The sequence below is a fragment of the Chrysemys picta genome, chromosome 23 (assembly GCF_011386835.1).
Source record: "Chrysemys picta bellii isolate R12L10 chromosome 23, ASM1138683v2, whole genome shotgun sequence".
NCBI lineage: Eukaryota > Metazoa > Chordata > Testudines > Emydidae > Chrysemys > Chrysemys picta.
This window is the reverse complement of record NC_088813.1, coordinates 19,453,263-19,477,225: the sequence shown is the minus strand read 5'-3', so window position 1 is coordinate 19,477,225 and position 23,963 is coordinate 19,453,263. Positions and strand designations below refer to the sequence as shown.

General features: G+C 54.4%; 2 protein-coding genes across 2 annotated transcripts in view; one reads left to right on the top strand and one right to left on the bottom strand.

Moving 5' to 3' along the window:
- Window positions 1–7,590, bottom strand: part of UTP11 (UTP11 small subunit processome component) — a 99,832-nt gene extending 92,242 nt beyond the window's left edge. The window contains exon 1 of the mRNA XM_065576932.1: window positions 7,586–7,590. The gene's annotated coding sequence lies outside the window, so the exon portion shown is untranslated. The remainder of the gene's footprint in view (window positions 1–7,585) is intronic.
- LOC101936365 (uncharacterized) lies at window positions 148–23,583 on the top strand. The gene is made up of 8 exons (XM_008167089.4): window positions 148–12,756; window positions 14,184–14,246; window positions 14,920–15,038; window positions 15,436–15,534; window positions 16,369–16,534; window positions 18,569–18,633; window positions 19,682–19,777; window positions 20,301–23,583. The coding sequence occupies exons 1-8, from the start codon at window positions 12,648–12,650 to the stop codon at window positions 20,559–20,561; spliced, it is 978 nt and encodes a 325-aa protein (XP_008165311.2). The 5' UTR covers window positions 148–12,647; the 3' UTR covers window positions 20,562–23,583.
- The last annotated feature ends 380 nt before the right edge of the window (window positions 23,584–23,963 follow it).

Genomic DNA, 23,963 nt, shown 5'->3' with positions numbered 1-23,963 from the left:
GAGTAACTTCTCTCCTTTTGTAGCCTGGTAAGGAAGAGCTCAACTCGATGAAAATATCAAGAGTCTCTCATGCACACAGCTATTAGAGATCACAACTCCCAGTGTAATATCGTTGCTTCTCTGATGCTCCCGTTCTTTGAGCTGCTTTGGTGGGATTGACTTTTTTAAAAACCACCCATGAACATCCCAAGTTAAAAGTGAGCACTAGGTCCACAGGACTCTGAACTGAGCCGTGTGAATAAGACTCTTGTTTTCCCTTTCAGTCCTGGTTTCTGTCCATGCAGTTACTATAGGAGGAATTGGGCGCTAGGAAGCTGGTGAGCTAGCCAGTGTGAGTGGCACTGCAGGAAGATGGAGAGCAGCAGCAGGTAGTGTGAAAGGCGGTTTCCAGTTGTGTCAGCATTCTTGAGTTTTTAGGGGCATTGCTTTTCCCTCCCTTTCTTGATCAAAAATACGACAGCATCGGCTGCAATGGAGTGAGTGTCTGGAGGCTTCTGCACTGGCGGTGGTTAGGTGGTCCCCTTGACCTTGTACTGCAAGAAAACAACCACCAGTCTCGTCGTATTCTATTACTTACCCACAGTAATGGCAGCATATGAGTCAAGTGTGTAGGTTCCTTTTTAGTCTTGCTGTTCCTGAACATCTAACATGAACTGCTGGGAAATGGAACATTCTGGATATCCCCATCGCACTACATCTGTGTGGCTCAAAGCGGTGTTAGCATCAGCCCATTCCTGAGCGCTGTGCTGTCAGTGTGCTGTAAGGCTCTTGAGTTGAGGCGGGAGATGTAGGAGGCTGGGCAGGGGCTTGCTTGGAATGAATAATGTAAGGGACAGCCTTTCTTTTCCTAGGGATGAGGCAGCTTTAATCTCTCCTGCAATGGGGAGAGCCCAGGTCAATATTTGGTGGTCAAGTGTTTGTTTCAAACAGTGTATGTCCATGAGAATCAGATCCTTACTTGATTAAACTCCATTTTCAGTATGGCTAACCCTATGCCTGAACCTCTGCGTAGGGTTTTCCTTGGGGGCTAGTGGTGTGTTTTTGTTGGGTGATTGCTGTCTGAGAGTATGGTGGCAGATCGAAATGAGGAAGACACAATAGAAGGTCCTAAACTAACCTCAATTCCTTGTTCCATTCCCAGAGAGCGAAGGTGGGTGTCAGTGTGACAGGCTGACAACACCCCCAACGAACTTTATTGAATGACGTTAAAACCTACTTAGGGTTAGTACCTTTGGGGGATATTGTATTGGAAATGCAACTATTTGTGAGATTGGTGGGGACTTCTTTAGAAGGGAGAGGAGACTATGCCCTCTGGGGACAATACGTGGGAAGTGGATTTTATAGGAAATACCTTGGGGTGAGGGAAATGCACATTATATGCATCCGACGAAAGCTTATGCTCTAATAAATTTGTTAGTCTCTAAGGTGCCACAAGTACTCCTCTCCTCCAAGGCAACCTTTTGAAGATGAGGCCTGGGGAGAAGGATCCATTGTATGCTAATTACCTGCTACAGGGGTCTTTGGTCTGGAGTTTCCAAACCTGTATAAAGGGCAAACGGAAGGTGTTGTGGGTGTGCTTGTTCTGAGCTGAGGCTGTGAACACAAAGAATTCCCTGAGTTAGGATTTAAAGAAGGACTGCTCCTGCCAGAATCCATGTTGGGATTTGGGGGTGGGGGAGTCCCCTGGTACGCTTATTAGCATATGTGTGGGTTTTTTCACTATTGTTATTGTATTCCTAAGCAATACAGAGAAACAGTAGGCTTGCATAGAGAGACTTATGTGGTGCTTGTAACTGTACCAATTACACTGTTCGCTGTCTCTGAAGAGAGAGCAGGCAGGTCTGTTTAGATGGACTGTCTTTGATGGGGTAACACAGTGAAGGCCAGGGAATGGTGCTGCCGGGAAATACCCCGGTCAGAAGGGAGAGAGTCGTGGATTTCCATCTAGGAGAGGCAACCATTGAGACGCTGGAAGCCAGGAGTGGGTGCCTTTGGAACACAGCAGGGAAATACAGGTGCAGTGGCCCTGAACTGTGACGGTCGGCTCTGCAGTTTCTCTGGCAAAGTGGCATCATTATCCAAATATGCAATCTGCCAGACAATGTCAGTTTAGCCAGTCCCAGCAAGCGTTTGCAGAATTATTCAGCAGAGGGCACCCCAGCCACAGTCTTGGAAGCTGATCCAGGCCAGTCGTCTCTAGCATGTAACTTGTGCAGTTTTATCACTCTGTTTAAGGACTGGTCAGAATTCTCAAATTGATTTGAGAATTTCCTGCAGAAGCTTGTGACTTTTTCCCCTACGTGAACAGCTGGCCTGTGTTTGAAATCCCTGCTGTTGATTGGCTGCATGTGTGGTTTGGCTTGCTCTGGTACTTGGCTAGAATCTAGCTGCTAGATGATGTAACAGTACAGTATAGGTCTCAAACCCTTACGCGAGAGTGTGGTTTGAAAGCTGCTCTTAGTGAGTGCTCAAGCCTCACCATCCATTGTAAAGCTCTCGTATTTGGGGAGAGGTTAGGCTGTTCAGCAGGTCTGAGCAGAGCCCCTCAGTTACAAGGGGAAAAGGAGTCTGTCCTGGAAGAAACTTGGAAACTGCAGGAGGAGGCGTGGTTAAGCCAGTGAGCTGCCCCATGGGTCTCATGCAGTGAATACACATAGCTTAACTTCCAGGTTGTTTGGAGTATGGTTGAATGGAGTAATTCCGTAATCTCGGGTGCTAACCCCTCTTGAGGTACATCCAGTATTGATTCCTAAGCAGGAACCCTTAATATCTGTGTGTTTAATATGGAATGATGTGCTGCCTCCCCCTTGGGCCAATAGAAACAGAACTGGCACCATTGGCCTTCCTCTCTGATGCCACGGGGTATGCAGCTGCCCCTGCCTGTGTTGCTTTCCACTGAAACAGGGAGACTAGTCACATACTGTGCTAAGAGAAACAGGCTTCACACCAAGCTGCTCTGTCACCTCCCAGCAGATGAATGGACGGAAAGGACCCAACCGATTTTGGATTACAGGGGACATGGCTAGAGTGGAGGGTCACACACTGCCTAGCCTGATGGGCTGGATCAGTGTGTGACAGAAACAGGGAAAGTTCATACTTTTGTGGGGAGGGGGAAGAGTCTCCCTGGAGGGGTGTCTCCATCAGGAAATGCCAGGACATGGGCTGCTGCTGTTCCAGAGAGCCGAACCCTCAGCCCCTTCTCCAGCCAGTGTGATTCTGCCCCCTAGCTTGGTGACACAAGATGCCTTAGGGAGAAGTGCAGAGCACGACTGTATCAGGGATTAGCTGCCGCCCAGTGCTCACAGGTGAGGCAGGACTATGGAGAATCACTCTAGAGCATGTTCCTAGGAGGTGGGACAGGCAGCTGGGGCTTGTAGTCTACCCCTGCAGCAAGTACAGGGTTTCCCTTGGGCTCCTCTGCCCGCCAGGCACGCTTGTTTGGCTCATTTTGCTACATTAAAATCCCAGTGGTGAGAGCTCCCTAGGGTGAGCAGGTCTGGGAAGAAAGGGAGTGAGTAATCAAGGCTAATTGGGTCTGGCTGGGCAGGCTGATTACTGTAATTACTCCAGCCCTGTTCCTGGCCCTGAAGGGATAGTGAAAGCTAGTGAAGGTGTCCTCCCATGTTGGGGTGAGGAGGCATTGGAGATGGCTGCAGATGAACTAGGGAAGAGGCAACAGCCCCTATGCTCGGATCCCAGCGGTAGCTGTGCTGAGGCAAAGGCAGTTTCTGCTGGGGGGACAGGCTGGAGCAGGTGAGGGAGCGGTCCCTGTGTGGACTTCGCTGCAGTCCCTGAGTGTCAAAGCAGCAGAGCCCTGGATAACAGCAGAGGTTTGTATCCAGCAGGGAAAGCCTCACACGTCATGCTAAGAGCAGAGGAAAATACCAGCTTTAGCCAAGCGCTCCTCAGTGTAACACAACGGCATCGCAGTCCCAGTGAGGGGATGGGGACTGAGGGCAGAGCTGGGTCACAAATTCTAATCCTAGCTCTGTTCCGGACTCACAGTGACTGTCTGTGATCGGGGACAGGGCAGCCCTGCCTCCTGTGGGCTTGGGAGCAGTACAAGCACTTAATAGCATTTTAGAATCCGATGTCAAGAGCCAAGATACAAGAATCTCCTTCACGGGCTCTCCTGCACCGCTCCTTATTCCATTCCTAGCCTTCAGCGCTACGACCGAGTCCCGCTCACGCCTGGGCTGGCAGCAGAACCATTGTGCCAAGGCAGCTGAAAGAATCAGGGTCTGAAATCTCACAGGCCCAGAGGACTAGGAACAGCTGTCCCTATAGGATGGCTCAAGCTACTGCCGCAAAGACCTTCCCATTCCCCAAAGTACCTGAGATTAAAGCAATAGGGCTCATCTGCACCCATCCCCCTCCAGCTCCAGAGTAGGGAACAGGTAACCTAATAGCATGTGCACCTAGGACAGTGATTAATGGTTGTCAGGACAACCTCTTCTGCCCTGGCAGAGTGTACAAAGGCTGGGGACTGGTGAAAAAGGATTGGCTGATCAGACAGTTGCTATGAGCAGAGAGCCACAAAATTGTTCCCAGTACTCCCCTCTCTGCTGATTGTTACATTCAGCAGCGCATGTGGGTGGTGTCCCCAGGGGCTGCCCCTGAGAATGGCACTTGGTCTCCATACTTAGACTTCTAGGTTTTATGAGAAATGCAGCTGTGCTCCGTTGTCCCTTAGCCTCTGACTGCCAGAAGCCGGGAGTGAGGGGCTGGGGATGGATTGCTCGGTAATTGCCCTGTTCTGTTAATTCCCTCTCAAGCATCTGGCAGAGGCCACTGTTGGAAGACAGGATACTGGGATAGAAGGACCATCAGTCTGACCCAGTGTGGCCATTTTTATATTGTACAAGCCCTGGAGAGCTCCATGCATTGGGTGGCAGGTGGAAGTGGGGAGAGCCAGCTGGGGCCACCAGTTAGTCTCCTTGACTGAGAAGTCCCCATCCCCACTCTAGAATCTGCCTTGGGAGAACTGCACCTGCTAAGCCCTAGGGGCTGCCTATTAGCTCCTCTGCGAGAACATGCGACCGGATGTGGGTGAGCCTGTGGGCCTGGCTCCTCCCTGGCTGTGGGTCAGAGGGTGAGCTCTTCGGAGCAGGGCCTGATGTCTGTCTGTGTTGTCTGCGCTAAATCCTAGAATCGTGGTGGCGTAGGTGCCTCTTACTAGCCCTCTTTGCTCTGGGCTGAGTGCACAAGGAAGCTGAATCTGTCCCTTCAGCCCCCGGCAGGTGTGGAGAACTCCCCGGTCCCGTGGGTGATCTGACGGTAGATTCCCAAGTGAAAGGAATTTGAAGTGTTGCCACGAGGAGTCGTCCATGTGACTGGCCTGTCCGTAACTGAGAGGCTGTAGCTGGGTGAGAAGACGATGGCTTCTTACAGGCCACGTGAGGCTATATTAACCTGTGTAGGCCCTGGAAGAGGGGCTGGCTATTTTCCAGGGCAGGTTGCCGGGCCTTGGCACTGAGCGTGGGGGGGGTTGGGAGCCAGCTTGCCTGCCCAGCCGTGTCTTTACCCCCTATGGAGAAGTGCTCCTTTTGGCCTAGTTGTGTTCTTTCGTAGCCCCTGTAGGGGGGATGGAGTCGGAGGCAGGAGAAGTGGTGTAATGAGATAGCAAACTGGCCACTCTTCCTGCGCCATGCTCTGCCCATGTGGCAGGTGGCTCCCGTAATGCCCGTTACTGTGCTCAGAATGCACACGCTGCTGTTGGCAGGAAAGTGAAGCTGTCTGTGCATGTGAACCTGCCCTGCCTCCCTCGCTCTCCCATTGACTGCTGGGGCCCTGGGGTGGAGGGAGACAGAGCTCCCTCCCTGGCTGTGCTGCCCTGACTCTTGCCCACCTGCAGCCCCTCAGGAGTTTTGCTGTCACACAGGTTGGCTGGTGAGCCATGTCCACTTTCTCTCTGGTTAATGCAGCCCAGAGCTGTGCGTCTCCCTCCCCTGGACCCTGCAGCCCGCTGCATCCCTGGGAGCAGCAGGGAACAAACACCTCTCACTGGCTAATGGTTTGAGCCACTCTTCCTGGGCGGGGAGGTGGGGCTGCTTGGCAGGCGCCAGAGTGAAGCACCTGTACTACATGCATCTCCGGCAGTAATTAGTGCCGAGCACAGGCATCCCCCTCCCCACTCCGGCTCCCTGCAGGGCGATCACGGCTGCGGAGAGCAGACAGACAGGGTGAGTTGATGCAATGGGCTGTCCTTCCCCTGCCCTGCCTTGGGGGGAAGCCCCCTTTCTCAGGTGGTTGGACCTGACCCTTACTCGTAATCTCTCCTGGAGCCGGGTGTGGCTGTGAGGAAGGAGACTTCCAGCACCTCTGTGCATTGTTCAAGGGCGGCTGGTCTTTCGGTAAGAGCCTATGGGGAAGCAGGGACCAAAGCTATCAAAACCCCACCAGGCTTCCCCCCTGGAGCTCACTGTGCAGCCCCAGAGTGCCAGAGATCCGCTGGGTGCATTGCCGTGTATCAGGAAGGTGGCCCCAGGACTTCGACTGACTGCTCCTAACAGAGCTCGGCTCAGCATGAGACCAGAGCTGATTTCCAGCCTGCTCCATTCCTTCAGAAAGGTTAATCTGATTGCTCCCTGCTCTCCTCCTGAAGTGAGCTCCAGCCCCTACCCTGGAATGGCCCAGGTCTGCTGTCCTGGCCCAGATGCAAGAGCTGCTTGGGTTCTGCCTTGTTTCGAAGGCTGGGGACAGGGTAGGAAGGGGAACCTCACCCGGTATTGGCTTCATCTCATTCATACTGGACAAGTGGCTGCAGTCAGGGTGAGCTGGAGTGGATGTCTGACAACCCTGAGGCAGTTGTGCCAACCCTCACTGCTCAAAAAGGATGAGCCAGGCCCTCAAAATCAAGAGCTTTTTTAAAAATTGGGTTCTTTTTATTTCTGTCTGGTCTTTGAGCCTGTAGGATTCACAGCTTCAGCTTCTTTCACAGGCAGGAGGGCTAGAAATTTACTGTAAATGAAAGCTGAGATCCTCCCGTAATCACTGGACTCCAGGAGCTGGGGGTTCATGAGAAACACCAAATACAGCTAGACTCCTGATAAAATTGTAACTGGTGGCAACAGGCTTGCCTGGTTTCCTAGAAGCTGGGGGTGATCCCTTCCTGCTGTGAGTGGAGGCAGGGGCGGAGGCAACCAGCAAGACTTGTAAAAAAAAAAAAAATAATAATTTTCAGTAGAAAATCTCGTGCTAGGCTCCCTGCAATCAGCGGGAGGAAACCGTCCCCCTTCCCGTAGAACCAGCCGGGGCTCCAGGTGCGCTCCAAGGAGCGAGCTGGCAGTAGGGGGGTGATGGGTTTGTTCCACACACAGACCTGGTGGGAAGGAGTGAGGCATCTGGACATGTTCTAAGGTGATCCCTGAAGAGCTGCTTGAGGGGGGGCCCCCACTCCCCAGAATGCACCGAGTGACGGTGCTGGGAATCTGTTTCAGCACCTCCCAATAATAAACCAGTTCTGGCCACAAGCGCTGCCATCCTACATCAGACCAATGGGCCTGTCTAGCCTCACTGATCCAGCATCCCTGCCTCTCTGGATCTGACCGATGGTTGTTTGATCTGGTATCTGACCATGGCACGGTGGATCGGGCCAGCTGGGCTGGCTTTGTCGCTCCAACACTGCTGCACTGATTATAACCAGACTCCCGTCCAACAAGCGGAGGGAGGAGAAATGTCTCTGCACATGTTCCTTGGGTGGCTTTTGGGGCCCCAGCCTGTTACACCCTTTATTTGGGCATCATTGCACCAAGGGCAGAGGTGCTTTTGTGTGCCAACCGGGTGTTCCATGCAAGGCCCATGTGTCTGGCCGGTGTTGCTCTTTCAGCAGCAGTGATTCCTGCACTTGGTTGCCTCTCTGAGCAGCCTGTAGCCGGAGCTAGCCAGGGTGGCACTGTCATGGAAACGCACGGCTTGGGCATGCCAGGGGAGTGGGAGACAGCTTCTCTTTGTGCCCATCGCTGAGAAAGGGACTCCAGAAGGGATGTGGAGCTCTCTACAATCCGAAGTGTTTCCCTCTCCCATCCGTGGAGGCTGTTTTAGCTGTGAATGTTCCACATCAGTTATGCCCCAGAACTATCAGGCCCACGTGCTGCTCTTTGCTAAACCCCAAGAGGCCAGGAGGGGTGGTTTTGGAAATAGGCATTTTTCTTGCTAGTATTTTGCCTTCTCCATTCAAGGTGAAAATCCACATGTGCAGGGGCCTGGCAAAAGGCCTGTGTGCCCCTGACATCCCACCTGCGCCTTCTGCACAGGGCAAGTGGGAATGTCAGCCCGTGAGTCGGAGCTTAACCCAGCCTGTCTGGCCTGCCTGTGCCGGGGTTCCCTTAGCCGCTGGGGCTAGCGCTGTCACCTAATGAATTCTGCACGGTTGTTATCTCCGGGAGGGTCTCTCAATGGGGCAACAAAAGGGGAAGGGCCAGAATGGGATTTAGTAGATTTAACGAGCTGGATGTAGGGCCGACTTTCGGATGAGAAGTAAACTGGGGCCATGGCCCCTTGTGGCCAGCACAGAGCCTCTGGCTCTTGGTTTGATAGTTGGCTGATATTTGACTAATGTCCTAAAGCTGGGGCCCAAGGGTCAGTTACAGGAGCTTTAAATCAGGTTTGCGGACTAGTGAAAGATGAAGCTGTTGTGTTAGAGATGAGCTCTCGTATGTGTGCTCAGAGGTTGTTACCCTCACTCCGGTCTGTTTGCGCAGCACAGGACCTCCCATCAGCCCATCCACCAGGAAAGCGGCTTTGGCAGTTGGAGAACGGTGAAAAGTAAAGTAAGCTATTCAGGAGAGAGGGGGAGAGTTATGCTGCTGATTCTATTGGTCCATAGTGAAGTGACGGGAACCCAGGATCACCAGCCCCCTCCTTTCCTGTGTGGGAGCCGAGCACCGTAGTTGCAGGCTCACTCGTTCCTGGCAGAGAGGCCCCTCTTTCCCAGCTGTTCACATCTTTATTTTGAATAGAAGAAGCTAATTGTTGCCCCATGCCTATCCGCACAGGCGTTGCCACTCAGCAGGTCTGTTTGCAGCTTTACGAATTACCTGTGAGACTCAGGCAAACACAATGTCGCTATATCAACGGAGCTGCACGGGGGCTCCCATGTGTGTTGACTTCGTTCTGAGTCCCTGGACGATGCTGCTGCCTGGTTGCTATGGCAGCCTTGATGAGTTTGGGGAGCCTTACGGGAAACAAAATGATGGTTGTGCCAGGTCTGAGGCTAGACTCCAGGTCTGAGCCTGCATCCTGCCCAGTGCTGTGTCTGCTAGGCCCTCACATTGCTCAGCTGAACAATCTCTGCCATCACCACATTCCTAAATGTCCAACACGATACCCTAGCCCCCTGGATTTGCACAATACACTGTGCAGCTCCCCCAGCTGCAGTGTTACGGGGACAAGAATCTGCACTGAGACCCCCCCAGGATCTCTCTAGTCCCAACTCCTGCTCTTCCTTCCATGTAGCCCAGGCAGCCTCTGAGTTAAAAGCAGCGCCTGGCTGGACGACCGTGTCCAGGAATGCCCTATCGTTGGTGTTAGTACGGGGGAGGGGCTGGGTCAGTAGCCCAGAGACCGAGGAGTCCCACGGGCCGCACAAGAAGAGAACTCGGCATGGGCTGCCTCAGTGCAAGTTCCTGGCAGGGAGCCCCCCACCTCTGCCCAGTCCGGGCAGCGCTGCGTCTGAGGTGGTGGCTGCGAGGGAGGGAGGGCCTGGCCTGGCTGGAAACGCCTTGCAGGCCCCAGGCAGGACTGTCCCGCTGGCTTGGAGGCACATAGCCCGTAGCTCAGGGCCGCATGGTTCTCCCTGGGACGAGCCGGCGGGAGTGCCCTGTGCCCATGCAGCGCTCTGCACGTATTAACATGGTGCTGCGAGGCTGCGGAAGCTCAGGCCCTGAGGGGAGCTCTGGGAAGTGGGCAGATTCTCTGACCGTCGGCCCCCGTGGAGCCCTGCTCCCTGAGGCCCGTTTCGGCTCTTGTTGACTTGCTGTGGCTGCCTCGGTGACTGGAAGGGCCCCTGTTGCTGCGCCTGAGCAGGGTGGTGGCAGGGACATCTCTTGCAGTTCTGCCCCTCGGCTCGGAAACCAGTGAGGGTGACGAGGGTCCCTGGGTGAAGCGGGCGCAGCAGCGTGAGAGGCGAGAGCTGCACCGGCAGGCACAGGTGGGGGCAGGGACCCAGGCCTGGGCTCCATTGGGGGCTAACAGCGTGAGCCCACTGGGGCAGCCGAATGAAGACGTTCCCAGGCTGAGCAAAGGGAGAGAGGAGCTGGATGGCTGGGTGCAGAGCTAGGGGCGAGGGTGAAGGGGAGCCGGGTGAACTGAGTTGAGCTGCCTGTTCTTGCTTAGTCTGTCTGGGGGTTTCTGGGAACACCTCTGTCAAACTGGATCATGTTAGAGCCTCCTGCGAAAGGGAGAGCTGCCTCTCTGGTGCAGCAGTGGGGGACTTGCGTCCCCCAGGGGGCTGCTTGGGAAGTTGGACTAAACACGTCTGGTGAAATGAAGAAAGGGCAGAACTCCCAGCGTGAGCCGTGCCAGAATCATACGGAGGGGGTAGGGAGCTCTGGGGTTTGAGGGACTGGTTGAAAGTGCACCTTGGAGAATAGCTATAGTGGAGCGATGAGTCTGGGTCTCTGGCTGAATTCTGATTCCTGTCTGCTACCTGCCCATGGCTGAGGCATCCTTGTGCGGATACTAGTGAACAGTGAGCACTGGCCTCTGCCATTCTAGGCCAACTACTAAAAAGTTAGCTTAACATAGCTATAGCACTCAGAGGGGTGAAAATCACACTCCTGAGAGCCGCAGCCATGCAGACCTAAGCCCTGGCGTCGGCGCAGCTAGGTCCACGGATGGGTGCTACTGTCGACCCAGCTGCCATCACTCGGCGGGGTGGGTTACAGCAACAGCATCGCAGAAAACCCCCATTGCTGTCAGCGGCCTGGCTGCAGTGCCCTGGCAGTGCCGCATGGCTGTAGTGCGGACATGGTCTGGCTTAACCATGGTTAGCTCTGCCAGTCGCACGGTTTTGTTTTTGTTCCCTGGGGTGACTCTCACAACTAGCCAGCACTGTGAGTTGTGACCGTGTGTAGCCCTCCTATGGGTGGATCTTATTTATCTCTGATCGATACCCCAGGGCCAGGGCTCTGCCTCTCTGGTAGTTACTGCCATGGGGAGCTCTCCAGTGTTGCTAAAGCCGCGCTGACTTGCCTGTCTGACCAGCCTGCAGCCCCCGAACTGTCCCCCCGCTAGCACCTCTGTGTATTTAAATCTAGGACTCGGGTTGTGATCAGGACAACGCTGGCCCTTCTCAAGCTCCCTGCTGAGCTGGGCTGCGGGAGCAGTTCTGTGCTGGCTCCTGGGGACGTGGAGCAGAGGGGCTGGCAAGGGGCACTTCCATTTGGAACCTGAGCCCAGGTGGGAAGGTGCTGCAGGGCTGTCCAGCCAGCTGTCTCTCCAGCACCCCCTGCAGGCAGGGAGCTTCTGCTCTGCTCCCCGGATGGAGCTGCATCTGACCCTGCTTCCAGCTGCAAATACCTGGGTGTAGCCACAGGCGCCACATAATCCACACTGGGCAGCGAAGCCCCCTGGCTCCAGCAGCCGTTCCGAGGGCAGCCGTGGCAGGTCTGGTGGGAACAGGAAGCTCTTTCTGAATGAGATCAGATGCCGCTCGTTTGGCTTAGGCCTCCTTGCGGCATTAGCATGATGTTAAACTTGTGCCCCTACGTCTGTCTTCAGCATGCTGCAGACGTGACACTCTCAGTGTGGAGCTGCTGGAGGGAACAGGGGGCTTTGGCTGCTGGCCCAGGCTGGGTGGCATGGCAGGACTGGGAGACAGTTTATGACGGTGAGCTAGCCGGAGGGTCAGCGAAATGACGCAGTGAAAGAACTCCCTGCGCTGACACTGGTATGTCGTTTGGTTCAGAGGCAAAGTTGACTGAGATGAGGAGGGTGTTAACCTGGAACGAGGCCCCTGACAGGTGTCACTGGGCTGTATGATGCACCCGCCAGGCCAGGGCCGGCTCCAGGCACCAGCTTCTCAGGCAGGTGCTTGGGGCGGCTGCTCGGGAGAGGGGCGGCGGGTGCAGGTATTCGGCAGCAATTCGGCGGACGGTCCCTCACTCCCGCTCGGAGTGAAGGACTTGCCACCGCAGATCGCGATCGTGGCTTTTTTTTTTTTTTTTTTTTTTGGCTGCTTGGTGCGGCCAAAACCCTGGAGCCGGCCCTGCGCCAGGCGGGGTAGGCTCAGTCACAAGGACTAGGAGTGTAATGTCAAAGGAGAGCTTGGTTCTCCCACATGATGCTCTGGCAAGTGGTGGGGCAGCAGGTGCTTGATCTGGAGATAGTGAGGCCCATGAGGAGAGCTGACCGCAGACATCTGAGAGGCCAGACCTGTGTTTCGCTGGCCCAAATTCCATCATGTTCTAAACACACAACCCGGGGAGTTTCCACGGGGGAAGGGCCACTGCCAGCCATGGAGAGTTACTGAAATTTGACAAGGTCCTGAGATGCTCTGAATTGCCCTCTCAGGAAAGTAAACCCGAATCCTGCTGGCCTTGGAGCCTTAGGGCTCACAGGGGGCTGCAGCCGGGTCAGCACGGAGCAGTTTGTATCATGGGTGCAGGCTGGAGTCTACGTTCACAGCGGGGTCCCATGGCAGTGAGATGCGGTTCTTACTCTGTCTTCCCTCCCCCGCCCCCAGGGTTCTGCTGGTGCGAGCGCCTCCCTGGCTGAAGATGGCAGGTTGGGAACGCTGGGTCGCTCCAGGCCGAGGTAAGTGACTTCATTTCAGGAGCAAAGTGTCAGTGACAATCCCAGCCTGTTAAAAGCAAACCTGCTAAATGACAAAATGTTCCTCCCCCGCCCCCTCAGACGTCTGCCTTCAGGCTGCTTTGGCTGCTGGGTAGCTGGTGCTGGAACCACTAATGAACTCAACCCAGTCTCACCCCAGGACATGTGCCACACAGTGGAATGGGAGGAATAAGGCAGCGCGTAGTTCTTGGGGGAGAGATGAAAACACAGGGCTCATGTACCGCGGAGCTGGCACTAGCAGTGTCCCAGAACAATGGCCTCTGAGTGTGGTCAGCAGCCCAGGTATTGCACAAAGCCTCTGGCTAGTCTCAGCCTGTGGTTCCTGCACCTGTTACAGTGTGTGCCCCACACACGGCCGCCACGTGCACTCTCCAGTGTGACGGGGTGGATGTGCTGGTGTGAGCCCCACTGATGCGCTGTGGAGGGAGCAGCTGTTAGTGGGGGGGGGGTGACTGCCAGGGATCTTGGAGACAGCAGGCAGCTCCCCCAGTGCTGCGGGACAGGCTCTGCTACCAGGGCACCCCACATCACTGGACCAGGCAGCTCCGCCACTTGCCCTGGTAACTCAGCAGTGCTCTGCCATGCTAGTGCCTCTGCTCTCCTGGCAGTGCCCAGGCTGGGGAGAGCTGCTTCCTCTGGCTTCTCAAAGGGCCCACAAATAATATCCTCTCTGGGCTCACCTGGGCCCTTCCAGTTCTAGACAATGGCTGTGTCGCTTGTGTGGCATGAGGAATGGCCGGGTATTCACGCCTCTTGCCTGTGCTGGCATGCCCCAGGCAGTGTCATAGCCCATGCACGGTGCGCTCCTGCTGGGAATTGATGGCTCAGGGCTGCATCCTGCTCAGACACTGCTGCCTTGGTGACGTTTCCTGTAAACTGTACGATGCCTACAGCTCACCCCATCCCTTGAGCAGTGAATACAGCAATGCTGTTCTGTGTCTGCGACACGCTCCCTCTGCCCTCCACAGCGCATTTGTATGGGATTGGGGCTATCCTGGAGGAGTCAGTCCTGGATTCGGGGTGCCCTTCATGCTGCCTTGACAAGTGATTAATCAGTCTTCTTACTGAGCAAAAATAGTGAATTGGGAAGAGAGCAGTCCAAGGACAGTCAGGAGGGAGTATGGCTCTCTAGCTAAAGCTGCTGTCTCCACTGAGCATGGTTAGGCTCCTGCAGCATTTCCTGCTCACACGCTGTGCCCATTGACTCAACAGGGTGCCCCCCCCCCTCTGGGTAGGAGAGAGGTGGCCGCTGTGCATCCCAGACACACTCTTCTGCCAGGACTTTTAAAGCCGATGACTCAGAGTGTCTTGGCCTTGGAGCCCAAGAGTGAGAACACCGACACAGCAGCAGGTGTTACAAGCTGTGCAATCTCCTCTCTCTGTTCCAGGGTTCCTCCTGCTCTGCATTTTGACTCCGCATTTTAGCTCTTGGAATCCTGTTGCATCAGCAGGTGAGGTGCAGACTGGCCAATGGGGAGAACTCTAGGCTCCTTTTGGGGAAACTGCATTAGAGGTGGCAACAGCAACAGGTTTTGTTTGGACGCCTGCCCCGCCCTGTCCAGATGTTGGGGTGGGGGGGACAAGGGAAACCACACACAGGAAAAATCTCAGCGTTTCTGACTCGTGTGCCAAGCTCTTCTCTCCATGCAGCTGTGCTGCAGCTGCTGGAGCTCCAGGAACCCCAGGTTTAACCTGCCTCCCCAGCTACCAGCCTGTTCCCTTCTGAGGCAGATCTAATTCTAGGAAAGACTTCTCCTTCGGCAAAGCGTCACTGGTGAGCAGGGTTATGGGGCCAGGCTCACCCCTTCCGTGGAGGTCCCAGCGGTGAGGGAGGAGCTATAAAATCAGCCACGCGTTTATCGCTGATGCTAGTCGTCATGCAGTGGAGTGTTGTCCCCACATCGTCTCTGGCTCCCCAGACGCTCACATTTAGAGTATTTCCCCTCTGGTACCTTCCATATCCCACACACGATTTCCCTGCCGATTTCTGTACAGCCCATCAGGCAGCGTGCTATGCAAGGGGAGGGCTGCAGCTTCTCCGGACACCTAGCTCTCAACTTGTTATGAGCACAAGATACATTTCCCTCCTGATGACTTATCGCTCGGAAACCTTATATCTTCCAGAGCAGAGCTCTACTCCTGATGTGCTTTCGGTCACCACCCCCTCTGTTCCGGAGACTTCCCCTATTTCCAGCACCTGGATGGTCTCCAACCACTCTGCGAATTGGACAGAAGACACACCTGTAAGGAATCTGCCATCAGCCAAATACTGTCCAGGGTTTCTGCCAGGAGCCCAGAGAGTGGGAGGGGTGTGAGTGGGGAGCCGAGAGAAAAGCAGAGTTCCTTTGCGGCTCTGCTGGGAGGGCCGAGGCTCCTGGGGGGTGGCTGATAAGAAGCTACCCTAGCTGACAATTAAGGCTTCCCCCAAAGCTGGATTTCCTGGTGCTGCATGAGACCACAGAGTCCATCCTAGGGCAGCTGAGCAGACACTGCCAGAGGCAGAGTGAGCCATCTGCAAGGCAGCAGCAAATGACAGCCGAGGGGAGCGCTGCTGGGTGCAGTGCCAGCGTGGGGCTGGCATGGGCGGGGTCGGGCAGGTGGCAGGTCTGTGCCCTCGGAGTGTGTGTGCTCTTTCCGCAGCTCACCTGCCAGAGTTTTCAGTGCTCTGGAGAGAGATGCTACCAGGACGAAGCTTATGCCAATCACACCGTGACCTGCCACAATGAGACTCACTGTGAGGTAGGGGAGTTCTCCGCGTGGACACTGTGCCAGTCACCTCTGCTGCTCCCTGCCTGAGTGACTGGCTCGCCCCAACGCCCTGGGTGCAGCACTCCTAGACAGTGGGCGAGCATCCTGTCTGATGTCTTGGCTCTGCCTGCGCGAGGGGAGGGAGATCAGGCAGGTGCCGTAGAAGTGGCAGCCTAAACAGGAGTTTCCCAGGCCCTGAGTTGCTGTGATGTGTTTTGAGGGTGGGGGAGAGGGATGCAGTGAGTCACAATATTTCCCTCCCTCTCCAGTCTATTGCCTGGTAACCCTGGGGCTCATAAACCTGTGCCCAGCTCCTGTTCTTGTTCTCGCTCTCCCCTTGCACAGTCTGTCACTTATTCTTGCTCCGACTGTTTTTTGTCATACTCCTAACCCTGATTTGTCCGTCCCCTTCCCCCGCATCCTTTCCTCCTTAACCCCATCCTGTCTCCTATGTTGTGAAACCTGCCTTTGCTTAGTGCTCACAGGAGCAGCCTGGTGTCTCCCATGACCTGCTCCCTGGGATAGAACTAGCTCGCCTTAGAGCTTGCCAATTTCTCCTTGCTGTCAGAGCCATCTGTTGGCTGTATCGGGGTGTCCCCCGTTCCAGGGGTTCCCCCTGGCTCCAGTGTGCCCAGAGCAATCCCTGGTGCAGTTTTTCAGGCTGTTCTCAGTGGCATGGGGGAGTGCAGAGATGAGCCTATCCCACACCATGAGCTCCATGGCTCCGCCAGCCACCACCCCTGTAAAGCAGTGCTGGGTGCGTGGGCCGAGTGTGGCTGACAGCATCTTGAGTACAGGGCTCTGGCTCTTCCCTTGTCCCTGCAGCTCTATCGTCTGACCCACACAAACTACACAGCCAAGTGCAGCAGTGAGTGTGGGAGAGGGAACGGCACCGAGATGTGTGTGACCAACAGCAGCGTGAGCATGAGCAAGTGCGTCCTGGAGTGCTGCAACTCGTCCCTGTGCCTGCAACTCAATGCCACCACCTACGGTAACCAGCCTGCTGGGAACAGCCCGGCCCACCGACCACCTGCACTGGGCTTCTCACTCTGAGCAAGAGACTCAGGGTTCATTCTATTGCACGTGGCCAGAGACTGACGTGTGTTGTCTCTCCCATGGGGCCCTGCTGCATTGTGGCTTTTATTTCTCTAAGGCAGAGGGAGTAGGGCTGGAATGGTGGGGGTGGGCCTGGGGCGCCTGCCACCTGAGTGGAGGAGTGGGTTTATTTTGTACTCTCACCAGCTTCCCCTGCCCTTTGGCTGATGCATGGTATAACCATGGCCCTCTGCCCGACTCTGACCTGCTCTCATGAAAGTCTTGAAAGTCTGTGCTACCAACAACTAAGGGGGCTTCACCTTGAGGCTCGGTTCTGTGTGTGTGGTGCGGGATCAGAGTCTATCCCGCTGGGACTCTGAAGCCCATAGGTGCCATAGAGTAGCTGAAGTTCCTACGTGACAGCAGTCTCCATCCAACACGTTTTTCTGGAGGCAAGACACAGCAGCAGAGGCAACTAGAACCTACCCTTCCAAAGGAAGCCATGGGGAGCAGTGATGGGTGCCTTCCCCTCCCACGCGGAGAACCCACCCAGGCCATAGAGTCTGGCTCAGGAGCCAGCTCTGGTGTTTGTGGGGGTTTGGATTCCCAATGGCTCTGGTTCGGCCAGAGGGATTCCGTAGGAAGCCTCTTGCAGGATAACTACCTGAATTACGATCGCGGGCGAAGGCCAGGCACCGGATTCCTAGGAGCACTGTAGCTTTCTAATGATGCTTTCTCTGGAAAAGCCATCCTGCAATGTCTTGGCAGGAAAGTCTGATACCCACAGCCCTGATGGAGTGGGCAGAGCTGTCTTAGTGGCTCAGTTGCGTGCACTTGGGGTCTCTCTTACTACTGCCTCCTCTAGCTGCATCCCAGTCACCCATTCGCCACCTCGAGAGCCTCCCTGTCTTCTGATTTCCCTCATTCCATCCCACGGGGTTCTCTCTTCTTCCACTATCGGGATCGTGCAGCACATCCTGCTTCTCCCTTCTAGTCAGGCCAGCAAGTTGGGTGAATTCCAGGTCTCCTCCCTGGGAGTGACTCTGCTCTGCTGGGTCCTGGGGGTCATGCAGGCTCATAGCTGGACTTAGCCACCTGTTCAGATTCCCATTAGGAGTGTGACTGGCTCACTCAGCCACTCCCCAGACCACTCACTGCTGTTGTGCCAAGGTGAAACTAGTGACCAAATGATCACTAACTAACCTGTGGAACTTGCTGCCACAAAAACAACAAGGAGTCTGGTGGCACCTTAAAGACTAACCGATTTATTTGGGCATAAGCTTTCATGGGTAAAAACACAAAAGAAATGATGCATCCGAAGAAGTGAGGTTTTTACCCACGAAAGCTTATGCCCAAATAAATCGGTTAGTCTTTAAGGTGCCACCAGACTCCTTGTTGTTTTTGTAGATACAGACTAACACGGCTACCCCCTGATACTTGCTGCCACAAGGTGTCAGAGTCCAAAAATGTGACAAGACTTTTTCTCAAAGGATTAGACACGTCTCTGGATGATGAAAACATCCACAGTTCCATTACCTGGGGCAAAAAATAGAAGGGCTTGGGGCAGAGAACAATCCTTACCGGAGGAAGAAATAACCTGCCTATAAGGGACATTTCACAGATGTCCATTGTGGGGGTTCTTTGAACTTGTCTCCAAGGTGCTGTCAGACCAGATACTGGGCTAGATGGACGCCTGGCCTGGCAGTTTTTAGGCACCAAACACACCTGAGCTTTGGTAGGGAGAGCAGGGATTGGTGGGAAGTAACCGATGTGGTTCATGTTCTGGAATGAGGCTGCTGAATACCCGTCTCCTGTATTGAAGTGCACTAATGTAAATCCCCATGTTAAAATGACTCTAGCGGCTTCCACTGGGGCGTCCGTCTCTGGCCACGTTCTGGATTCTAGCCCCGGGTCCCAAGGCTACATGGAAATGCAGAGCGGCAGGAGGGCATAGCTCTGTCTCACCAGTCTCCTTTCGTGTCTGTTTCAGGTGACTTGCCGCCCACCACCACTCCAGCTCCCACAACCACCACCACGAAGCCCCCTCCCAGAAATGTAAGTATTGCCTTCCAGCATGATCAGACAGCAGAGCTGTGTAGGCATGTTGCCAGTGGGAATGCTAAGCTGAGTAGTGTTGCCGTGAACTGTTAAACTGTGGTGTTCCACCCCAGAAATGGCTGCCTTTTACTGGTGGATGAAATGTTCCTCATGCTATCTGCTCTCAAAGGTCAATATGTAGCCTCTGTGAGAGGGAATAGATTCGTACAGAGCCAGGCAAGGATACGGTCGGTAACGAGCCCAGCCAAATGTTCCTCTTCCGTGCGCTGCCAATCCAAGTAGCTTGGAATATTAGTTGCAGGATGAGCCCTATTCACAGTGCTGTGGTGAATGGCAGGAAGGTCCTGGGGCACTGGGAGGAGATACTGAGACTGCTATCCTGGGATCCGTCTCTGGGGCCAAAGCTCTTACACACCATGTTTGAGGGAGGGGCAGTGCGCACACACTGTGTGTGTGTGTGTGTGTGTGTGTGTGTAACTGTCATGCATCAGCCCCTGGGGGAGATTGACCAGAGGGATCAATAACAGGACCCTTTCATCTCAGTCCTCTGATTCTTGGAAGAGATTCCCAGATGATGGCTGGGAGATTGCTTCTCTCTGTGGGACCCTGCAGAGCCCCCTCCATGAGGGTGGAGGCAGAGGAGGGTTTGGCACTTGCCAGCTAGGGTGCAATGTTAGTGAAGCTTTCTGCAACATTGCGGTGTTGGGAGTTGATTTTTCTTTGATCTTTTTGTATTGTCAGTGAATGTTGTACGATGTGACTGCCAGCCCCTGAAAGATGGTCTTGTCAATGAAGATTTGGGCTTGCTGGAACTGCCTGTACAATGCCAGTCACTGCCCAATAGCCACCTGGCTCTTGGAGGGCAATCTGCTGATCCTGGGGTCCCTGGGACCTCTTGCTTTCCCTGTGTGAATTTTAGCTCCTCACACAAGTGTCTCATAATGACCAGGCGAAAGGAAAGTGACTTAAATGTCAGACCTTGTTCTGGTAGCTCTGCTCTCTGGAGTGATGGTTGTTCACGGTGCCTTTCCTGGCTGTCTTGTAGGGGAAAGTGTGCACAGCCTTCTCCTGTAATGGAGATGGATGCTTCAAAGGCCAGAAGTCTGCTGCTGAATGCATCGTTGGATTTGACTTCTGTGAGGTACTGGACTTGTTTGTCAATTCTTTAACCACCCTGAGCTGCGCCTCTTAACTAGAGCTGTGACTGGAGCAGGACTGAAGGGCTCCAGGCCAGGTCTCAGCTCCATCTGACATTGCTCTGTCAGTGCTGCATTTCACAGCTGATGCTGGGCTCTTGACAGCACTTGCAGCATAGAGATGTTTGTGGTTCTTGTGCCATCTTGACAGCTCTGGAAGGCTTCATCCACAGAGCAGCTAATGCAGAGTCATCAACAGCAAACTTCCCTGGGACAAACACCTGGGGCAGGGAGTAGTTGAGTCTCTGTGGTTCTCTTTGTCCTTGACCTCTTGGAGATTCCAACAAGGGCCTCAACTAGAGTATTGATAGGGGCACCGCAGCTTTTGTTAAAGCTGACTCTGCGCATCCTCTGCCTCTGAACCAGGAGGATGTGCCTGGGGTTTTGAGTTGGTCCCATTAACATGAATGCAAGAACCCAGAGGGGTGCTAACGCCCAAGGCTGCTAATGTCTGTCTCCTCCCTGCAGATGAAGAAGACTGGCTCAAATTACGTGGCTGGATGTAGCAAAGTCTGCAAGACCGCCAGCCCAGCCTGTACCACTGGAGCAGCTGGCCCCTGTTACCAGGAATGCTGCCAAGCGACCCCTAAAACTAGCTGCCTGAAACTGGATGGCAACGTGCACTTCAACGGCGCTGGGCAGGTGGCTCTGGCCCCAATCCTGAAACTCCTGGCCTGTGGTGTGGGTCTTGTCATGCATTACAGCCTCTCCACTTTCCTTCAGGGTTAAGCAATGACCCTCTGAGCTCTGTAGACTGACTAGGGAAGGATTCAGGGGCACACACAATATTGGCTAAAACTGGCACAAGATCTAGGGTTTCTGTACCTCTTAAATTCAGCTAAGGTTGGCTAGAAAATTCCATCTAGTGAATCAGCATCACAGGAAGGGAGATCGCTGGAACCCGCAGGCCTTCTCCGCTCTGTGCAGGCCTGGCTAGCACCCATGGAAGTTAGTGGGTAGCACCCTTGGGTGTTTGTGAAATACAGACCCCAGTGAGTGCAGCTGGGTATGTCTACGCTGCAGTAAAACACCACTGCTGGCCCGTGTCAGATGACTCCAGAACCCCGTGAGGTGGGAGGGTCCTAGAGCCTGGGCTTCTGCCTAAGCCCAGTCTCTACACTGTGAATTTTACAGTCCCGCACCCTGAGCCCCACGAGCCTGAGTCAGCTGCCGTGGGCCAGACACAGGTGTCCTACTGCAGTGTAGACAGACCCTTAGTCTCTCCCATGTGGATTCTCCAATTTGATACAGGGGAGGGTGGAAACTAGTGGCCATGGGGATGGATGTGGGGCTCCCAGACCTGTGGAGAGGGTAGGCATTGTGCCACATGCTTCCTTCTTGCCAGACTGACTCCTGACTATGCTGTCTCTGCAGAAGAGATTAGGAGCTGGCTAGCTGCTGTGGGGCAGCCCTCAGTGAAACCCCCTCCCTTCTGAGCGCTAGTCATTCAGTGCCAGCACCTCTTCCTGTCTCATGGGGGTGAAGAGGGCAAACTCCAGCCACTAAGGGACTCGGTGAATTACTCTGCCACCGCTCACGCCTTGTTTGCATGTAAAGCAGCTGTCTGTGTAGCAGGGAGGGTGATTGAGTGAAATCACAGTCCTCTGCTGCACACACACCCCCAGCCCTCCCCCAAAGTAGGAAAACACTTTAATGGGAGTATCCGAGCAGGGAGAGCTTTCCCTTATGATTCTGAAGAGCAGCTAAGGTGCCTGTGCTAACCAAGGGAACACGCTGTTGAGGGGGCAAGGCAGGACTCGGGGCTGGTCTGCACTGGGCACTTACACTGACATAGCTACGTCTCTCAGGGATGTGAAAAACACCTCTGGGAGATGTAGCTCTGCCGACCTAACCCCTGCGTAGACAATGCCAGGTCGATGGAACAATTCTTCCCTCAGCCTAGCTGCTGCCTATCGGGGAGAACCAATGGGAGAACCCCTCCCGTTGGCATAGGCAGTGTCTGCACTGAAGCGCTACAGTGGTACTGCTGCACCTTAAGTGTAGACACACCCTTGGATTCCTAACCCAAGAGCTGCCCTGGCCGGTAAACCAACTGGCCTGAGCTGTCGGCTGAAATCATTGGCATCTTCTTAAAGGCCAAGTTTGTAGAACCTCCTGTCTTAACATCTCCTGAGGCTAGGCTACTCTCCCAGCATCCTGGTAAACGCTGCCCCACATCAGAGACTAATCAATGGCCCCACTGACCCCTGAAGGCAGTAGTTCCCCAGTTTCCCTAGCTGTACGTAGTCACCACACATCCATAGGCCAGAGAGCACAAATCTGACCTTGCCTTGGTCTGAGGTGGCAGCCCCGCTGCTGACAGTCACTGGCCCAGCTGACTTGAATGTTGGCTGATATTAGTGTATCTGATTCTTTGGTTGATTTAGGTTAGCTCATATTAGTAGTTCTGAATAGGAATAGGTTGCTGTTTCCAAGTTCCATACACGACCTCTAAGCCTTGTTTTAACTTCCCCGGTTAGTTCCTTTTTGGAATCTTATGTTTTTAATGAACCTTAAACCCTCATGATTGTGCCTTTCCCTGTGAAATCCAAAGGGGAACAGAGCAGACACACCGCATACGCACTAAGCAGGCTGCAAAGCTGCACTCTTCCCTGCCCAAAACCTGTAGGACTATGTGACTTGCAAACAAAGTGACGCTGCCTGGGGCTACCGCCATGTGACTTTGGATTACCTGGAACGAATGACATCCCATCCCGCATGGGCGGCGTGTAGAATAGGCTGGGGAATGCTGTGCCTCCCCAAACATCCCCGCGTGGCCCCGCCCAGGCTCTGCCCCAAGCCCCCCTCCTGCTGCTAGTTGGCCCCAGCTCAGGCAGGCTGCTCCTCTTCTGGGAAGCTGGTTGGGGATAGGGCAGCTGGGACTTGGGGTGTTTGGGGCCACCCAGTGCTGGGGGGGCCCTTGGCGCTGGGACTGTGCACTGCCCGCCTGGTGCTTTGGGGCTGAGGGGGGGTTGTGCACCACCCGCCTAGTCTCCAGGGCTGAGGGGGGCCATGCACTGCCCACCTGGTGCTCCGGGACTGGGGGGGCGGGGTCACGTGCCGCCCACCCAGTGCTCTGGGGCTGAGGAGAGGCCGTGCACTGCCTGCTCGCTCAGGCTCCTATGCTGTGGGGGGGCCACCCGCAGGGTTCTCTGGGGCTGGAGGTGCTCGGGTGACCATATAAGAATGATGTTGTGGAGGAAGCCTCTGAAAGGGCAGAAAATTCTGCCATAAATCCAGGCACAAGCAATGTCCATCTGGGGTAGTGACCTGCTTGCAATGTAGCTTTTCTGAGCACTCACCTCGATAATTAGCTTATAGCCGCACTGATGATGATGATGGAATGTCTCCTGCCTGGGCGGGCTGAATTAGGAACACCAGATTTCTTCTCTAGAATCTTACCCAAGGAAACAGGGTTTCTTTAAAAGTGGGACATATGTCTTAGGAGCCTGTTTGCCAGTCCCGGAGTCTTTACTATCTAAAGGGTGACTAATAAAAGTGGAGCAGGGATCATAAGGGACGGTTCATTCTAACCATGCTTTTAATCCGGGATTAGTCTGTGTGTAAAAGAATCTGCTGCGACCTATTGTTGCACCAAATGTCGCTGATACTGATTGAGTGACTGAATTATGTTTGCTGGAAACCACAAGGCAGAGATTGCTGGTAACTGTGTTGCTGATAGTTGTGCTGACATGAGCTCTGTTGTGATTGTTGTACTCTGTTGTTCTATTTTCAGAATCTGTCCTTTGAAGAGGCGTTATAAATAAATATATTTATCAACCTCCGTGTTTAATTATTGGAGGCGATCTGCCGTGGTTGAAGCCTGTGTCAGGGCTTGTCGTGCTGGGGAGCTCAGGGAGACAGTGACTCAAGGCAGTTGTGGATTGGGGCAGGGTGGTTGGCAGGCCCTTGGGTGATGAATGTGGCTGAAACAACTTGTACAGTGAACCCTTCATTGCTGTTGCAGGCTAAACTAGGACGTGCCTGGCGACCTCCCTCTCGCTGGCGTGGGGACTCGGTTATTATTTTCAACCAAACTCCTTGAAGTCTCCAGTGTGCCCCTTCCTCTGGGCAGGACTCCTTATTCCCATGCCTATCTTGCCTACTCTAGCCCACAGCCGATTTGTTCTG